At 55.5% G+C, this 6,538-nt stretch overlaps 1 protein-coding gene across 3 annotated transcripts in view; it reads left to right on the top strand.

The window, feature by feature from the left end:
• The window catches only part of TRIP10 (thyroid hormone receptor interactor 10), a 14,709-nt gene that overhangs the window by 1,951 nt on the left and 6,220 nt on the right, over positions 1-6,538 (top strand). The window contains exons 1-10 of one of the 3 annotated variants that reach the window (XM_017880019.1): positions 7-73; positions 1,284-1,399; positions 1,499-1,555; positions 3,518-3,665; positions 3,745-3,807; positions 4,046-4,150; positions 4,247-4,375; positions 5,089-5,235; positions 5,335-5,529; positions 5,605-5,611. In XM_017880019.1, the coding sequence (XP_017735508.1) occupies positions 50-73; positions 1,284-1,399; positions 1,499-1,555; positions 3,518-3,665; positions 3,745-3,807; positions 4,046-4,150; positions 4,247-4,375; positions 5,089-5,235; positions 5,335-5,529; positions 5,605-5,611 (991 nt within the window). In that variant the 5' untranslated portion in view covers positions 7-49. Of the gene's footprint in view, positions 1-6; positions 74-1,283; positions 1,400-1,498; positions 1,556-3,517; positions 3,666-3,744; positions 3,808-4,045; positions 4,151-4,246; positions 4,376-5,088; positions 5,236-5,334; positions 5,530-5,604; positions 5,612-6,538 lie in introns of those variants that run through there. The other 2 variants (XM_017880017.1, XM_017880018.1) reach the window with 2 other exon arrangements.

Below are 6,538 nucleotides of genomic sequence, written 5' to 3'. Positions count from 1 at the left end.
GGGGACCGGGTGCGGTGGTGGCTGCGGCGGCGGCGGCGGCGGGAGCAGCATGGATTGGGGCACTGAGTTGTGGGTAAGTCCAATCGGCCCGCCTCTAAGTTCCCCTTTGCTGGGGTCCAGGTACCCCCCTTTTGTCCCCAATGTATCTTAGAGGGGGCTCCGCTCATTTCCCTTCCACCAACCCCTGGGTCCCCGCCCTCCACCCTCCGCCCTCTCCCGGAGTGTATCTGGGAGTCTCAGCACGCTCAGGGGCGAAGGGCAACTTTGCCGAACCGGCATGGGGAAACTGAGGCACAGAGTTGCGAGTGAGGCGGGCAGAAGGAATCCTGGGGCCCGGCCGGGGCGGCTGGGAGAGGTCACCTATTTTGGGCGCCCTGGCCGGGCAGGCGGCTTATCTTACGGCCCCTGGGTCCCTGCCCGTCGTCCGCCTGTCCGGCTGGGAGGGGGGAGGGGACCCTCTGGTCACCCTCATCCCCACCCACGTGGGACCTAGAAGTCCTGACCGCCCTTTCCCTCGCCTTTAATCAACACCTAGGGGCTGGGGACACTCATGGAGGGGAACGGGGATGCTAAGCTCGGCCTAATCCCCCTCCCTGGCTTCCCCAGGCCCAGGGCGGGATCGCCCCCTGGTCGCCTATAACCTCAGCCCTAGAAGCCCCAGAAATTTCCCCCTATCCTAGCCGGACCTCTGACCCCTCCCCTTCCTGGGGGTGGTGGAATCCCTGAGTTCTCAGTGCAGCGAGGGTAACCAGACCGCCACTCCCTCCTCCAACTCTGCGATTTCTTTTGGATGTGTAGTGGGGTCAGTGGGGGAAATTGAGTCACCCATTGGGGGATCCCGGGAAGCAAGGAGATTCAGGGAACCTGGTGCCTGCCCCCTGGCCACTCAGGGGCCCCCAATCTGCGAGGAACCCTGCCCCTCTGGCCTTGACTCACGCCGGGCCGGCCGGATTTTCCGGAATCCGGGGGGATTAGGGGAGCCCGAGCTGGGGGAGTGGCCCTGTCCCCTTCCACGCCCCTCTTGGCGGTCCTATGTCGGAGACCCCTATCTCCCGGCCGGGGTGGCTGGGGCCTGGGCGCTGTTCTCCGGCCCTTCCCGGGAAGGGGAGGGGGTTCCCGCCAGTTTCCTGCCTCCCCCCGCGCCACGCCGGGGCGGCGCTGGGAAGCCACTCCTAGGAGGGCAGAGACTTGGAGCTCCCTGGGAGTCTGGTCGGCGGGTTGTGGGGTCCCAAGATCGTGACCCCAGCTCCTCTCTCCTCCTCCCCCACCATGTCCCCTGTCAGGATCAGTTCGAGGTGCTCGAGCGCCACACGCAGTGGGGGCTGGACCTGTTGGACAGATATGTAAAGTTCGTGAAAGAACGCACCGAAGTGGAACAGGCTTACGCCAAACAACTGCGGTGAGACCCTGGGGTGGACGCTACGGAGGACGCGCCTGGGGCGAGGGGGAGCGGAGGGAGGACTGCGGGCTCAGCCCTCCTACCTCTGTCTCCCCTTAGGAGCCTGGTGAAAAAATATCTGCCCAAGAGACCTGCCAAGGATGATCCCGAGTCCAAGTAAGGTTGGAGAGGGGCTGCAGGGCTAGATTTGTGGGGAAGGGCCGTGCGTGGGTCTCACTTCCCCTCCCTCAGCTGGGGACACCCCACGCCGCCCCTCTCACTTCCCCCTCTAGAGGTGAGAACAAGGATGCAAGACGCGGGATTATCTGGGTTGGAATCCTGAGCCCACTACTGTGTAGATGAATTGCCTTGGGCTTGTGATTCAGGTTTTCTGCCACTCTTTTCCTTAACTGTTAAATACAAAGGCCCCAGCAGTTACAAAACCAGTAAGTTTGGGCAGATGACTTAAAGTTTTGCGCCTCTGTTTTTCTCATCTGTGAAATGGGATGATGACGATTCCTCCAGGTTTGTAGGTCTTGCATGAACATGAGCTGAGTTAATGTGTTAAAATGGTGTGCAGTCCATATTAAATGCTATAAGGAGCATTTGACTTTACTTTGAGTCCCCAATTCCAACATCCAAAAAGCCCTGGAAATCAAGTTGCTTTGGTCACTTGTTTGGCGGCAGTCTCTGACCTGAACTTTTTGTTAGTTGTAGTTTTCTTTTCTTTTCTTTTCTTTTTTTTTTAAGACAGAGTCTCACTCTGTCACCCAGGCTGGAGTGCAGTGGCGCCATCTCAGCTCACTGAAACTTCCGCCTCCCAGGTTCAAGTGATTCTCCTGCCTCAGCCTCCCTAGTAGCTGGGATTACAGTCACCTGCCACCATGCCCAGCTAATTTTAATATTTTCAGTAGAGACAGGGTTTCACCATGTTAGCCAGGCTGGTAATTGTAGTTTTGACTTTTATCCCACTTAGTATGAATGTTAACACCTCTCATTGTAAAAAAAAAAAAAAAAAAAAAAAAAAGTGCTGAGCGCGGTATCCCAGCACCTTGGGAGGCCTAGGTGGGTGGATCACTTGAGGTCAGGAGTTCGAGACCAGCCTGGCCAATGTGGTGAAACCTTGTCTCTTCTAAAAATACAAACATTGGCCAGGTGTTGTGGTGGGTGCCTGTAATCCCAGCTACTCGGGAGGCTAAGGCATGAGAATCCCTTGAACCCGGGAGGCGGAGGTTGCAGTGAGCCGAGATCGCACCACTGCACTCCATTGTGGGCAACAGAGTGAGACTGTCAAAAAAAAAAATAGATATGGTGTTTGATTATAAAATGATGTCCCCAACCCCACTGAAATGATGCATAAAAGATGGTATAAGCCTTGTACACCATCTTTATTTTATTTATTTTTTTTTTTGAGACGGAGTCTCGCTCCGTCACCCAGGCTGGAGTGCAGTGGCACAATCTCAGCTCACTGCAACCTCCGCCTCTCAGGTTCAAGCAGTTCTCCTGCCTCAGCCTCCTGAGTAGCTGGGACTAAGGCACATGCCACCATACCCGGCTAATTTTTTGTAGTTTTAGTAGAGGCAGGGTTTCACCGTGTTAGCCAGGATTGTCTTGATCTCTTGACCTCAGTATACCATCTTTAAAAACTGGAAAATTCTGTGTTCCAAAATACATTCGAGGTCCAGCGCAGTGGCTCACACCTGTACTCCCAGCATTTTGGGAGGGCGAGGCGGGAAGAGGTGGAGTTCGGGGGGATTGGAGTTTGAGACCTCATCTCAAAAAAAAAAAAAAAAAATTAGCCAGGTATGGTGGTGTGTGCCTGTGGTCCCAGCTATTTGGGAGCCTGAGGTGGGAGGATCACTTGAGCCCAGGAGTTTGAGGCTGCAGTGAGACGTGATCATGCCACTGCACTGCAGCCTGGGTGACAGCAAGACCCTGTCTCAAAAAAAAAAAAAAAAAAAAAATACATTCTACTCAAAGGTTGGGGTTAAGGAACATGGGAACATGGACCACAACTTGTCATTGCTTCAAGGATTAAATTCTTGGGGCTTAACCCTTTTCCACCTGGAGGTGCGTCCTGGGGCATCAACCTATTTGGGGGGCCTGACTCCCTGTTCCCCGATTCTCATCCTACCCCAGATTCAGCCAGCAACAGTCCTTCGTACAGATTCTCCAGGAGGTGAATGACTTTGCAGGCCAGCGGGAGTTGGTGGCCGAGAACCTCAGTGTCCGTGTGTGTCTTGAGCTGACCAAGTACTCACAAGAGATGAAACAGGAGAGGAAGATGGTGAGGACCGCCCCCATTCAGGTTTTGCAAAGGGCTCCTGCTGGAACCCTGGCTAGCCTTACCGCTCTTCTTTCTGTAGCACTTCCAAGAAGGGCGGCGGGCCCAGCAGCAGCTGGAAAACGGCTTCAAACAGCTGGAGAATGTGAGTTTGCAGAGGTGGCAGTGACTGTGGCCCGGAGGCACGGAGTCAGGGTTGCGGATCCCGGAGTCAGGGACCTGCCCTCTTTGTCAGACCTGGACCTTCCCTGCCCTATAGGCTTCCAATACGCCCTTGTCCCCTACTTACTGGTTGACATCCCAACAATCCCTGAAACCTTGGTTTCCCACCCTGCTGTCTTTGGGAGGGTGGCTCCCTCACTCTGGTTCTGTCCCCTACACAGAGTAAGCGTAAATTTGAGCGGGACTGCCGGGAGGCAGAGAAGGCAGCCCAGACTGCTGAACGGCTAGACCAGGATATCAACGCCACCAAGGCTGACGTGGAGAAGGTGTGTGGGGGGGTGGCGGGGTCTGGGACAAGCTTAGGGGGTCCGGGTCGGACATGACCAGAACCTGGCAGTACCTTCCACCTCCTCATTCCTCAGGCCAAGCAGCAAGCCCACCTTCGGAGTCATATGGCCGAAGAAAGCAAAAACGAATATGCAGCTCAACTGCAGCGCTTCAACCGAGACCAAGCCCACTTCTATTTTTCACAGATGCCCCAGATATTCGATGTGAGTGCTCCCGGTTCTCAGACCTACCTTCCCGAAAGCCCCCAAATGTTAGCCAACTCCTATACATTCGTCAAAACCCCAGCCGCAATGTCCCAGTCCCTAGATTGAAAGGGAATCAGAAACCTATCATAACAGTGAGCTGTGCTTTCAGTCAGCTGTTCTTCCTGCTGGGTATGCTTTTTACTTGTTTGTTTACTTACTTCTATAGAGAGATGGGGCCTGGCTCTGTCACCCAGGCAGTGCAGTGGCACAATCACAGCTCACTGCAGCCTGGAACCCCTGGGCTCAAGCAAGGTTTCTTTCCTTTTGAAATTCCTACTTATGATTTTAAGCTCCACCTCTAACAACCTCTCTGAAAGGTCTCGAATTTCCCCTCTCCTGTTTTCAATCTAGCACTCCATTCTCTGTCCCATCCCTGGCCCTGGGAGTATGAGGGCTGGTTCTGCTTTTTCTTCAAATCCCTGCTCCCTTGTCTCCTCCTTTGAGAAGCCTTTGCTGACCCCTAGGCAGGCGTCCCCCTCTGAGATCCCCCTGGCACTGTGTCTCTCCCCAACCACACTGGGCTGGAGCCTCTCTTCCTGAGTCCGTCTTCCCCTCCAGACTGGCTTGGGGCTGGGGCCAGCGTGGAGTGCGATCATATTTGCAGAGTGAATCACTGTGCTTCTCGTCCCTCCGTTAGCACCCCTGAGCCACCCTTGTCCCCGTCCCTACAGAAGCTCCAAGACATGGATGAACGCAGGGCCACCCGCCTGGGTGCCGGGTATGGGCTCCTGTCGGAGGCCGAGCTGGAGGTGGTGCCCATCATCGCCAAGTGCTTGGAGGGCATGAAGGTGGCTGCAAATGCTGTGGATCCCAAGAACGTGGGTGCCTGGTCTGGGTCCAGTGGGCCATGGGAAGGGCGGAGGGAAGTCCCCATATGCTAGTCACTTGACTGCTCATCCACTGTCCCCCTCCCCCAGGACTCCCAAGTCCTTATAGAGCTGCACAAGTCAGGTTTTGCCCGCCCGGGCGACGTGGAATTCGAGGACTTCAGCCAGCCCATGAACCGTGCACCCTCGGACAGCAGTCTGGGCACCCCCTCGGAAGGACGTCCTGAGCTCCGAGGCCCAGGCCGCATCCGCACCAAGCGCTGGCCCTTTGGCAAGAAGAACAAGGTGGGGGCCGGGACCCTTGGGATGGTGGGGGAGAAGGACAGTGAGGTGGGGACAGTGGGGCCCCTATTGAGTCAGCCCCAGCTGCCTGAACGCCGAGTCCCGGGCAGGAATTTTCCTCTTGGCTGCCAGCCCGGGCTGGAGGGAAGGAAGGCGGGCGGGCCGCTTGGCCTGGGAGTCCCCCGAGGCGAAGGCGGGGGCAGGGTGGGGAGGTCTGTGGCGTTTGTCTGCTGCTTCTTGGGATGCTGGGAGAAAACCTGCTGGTGGAATTCAGGGCTGGCCTGAGGGCTGGTGACACCATCCCTGGGGACTCCCCGAGTTTCTCTCTCCATCCTGCTGATGGGACTCCGGGAGCCACCCTGCACGTCCTGTTTTCTTGGGTTTTTGGATTTTAATATACCTTAGCACCCTTGGTTTATACCTTTGATTTATACTCTGGGTCCCTCTTGACTTACACTCTCATACCTCTCCTTGACTTACACCTGTGATCCCCGAGCTTAAACCTCTGACGCCCCTAACCCCTCTCATTTTCCTGCCTTCCACTCCCTCTCAGCTTGTGGTTTTATTTTTGTTTATTTATCTTTTGTGTCCTCTGTGGCCTCACACCTGTCTGAGACCTAGATTCCTGCATGCGTCTTCTAGACTGTCAGCCCAGAAAGCTAAGTGGACAGAGAGACATGGGCCTCCCTGCCTCCTGGACCCATGCTTGCTCCCGGACATAACATTCCAAAGACCTAGGAGATACCGGGGGTGTGAGAGTTCTGGCTTTCGGGCTTACAGTTCAACATCCTCCCCGCCACCTTCCAGATTTTTTTGTGTCGCTCCTGCATGCGTTTTCTCTGTGTGATTGTGTATCTTGAGTTGTGGTTTTCTTACCGTTTTTTTCTTTTCTCCATTTTGTTTTTCCTTTTTTCTTTTCGCGTCCATCCGTCCATCCGTGCATCCATCCCTCTGTTCATTCGTCCTCATTCTCTACATCCTCCTCCACCCCCCCACCCCTTCAACCTATCCC

The sequence above is a fragment of the Rhinopithecus bieti genome, unplaced genomic scaffold, assembly GCF_001698545.2.
Source record: "Rhinopithecus bieti isolate Rb0 unplaced genomic scaffold, ASM169854v2 scaffold_10589, whole genome shotgun sequence".
Classification (NCBI taxonomy): domain Eukaryota; kingdom Metazoa; phylum Chordata; class Mammalia; order Primates; family Cercopithecidae; genus Rhinopithecus; species Rhinopithecus bieti.
Note: the sequence above shows the minus strand (reverse complement) of the source record. Positions and strands in the feature narration are given on the sequence as shown.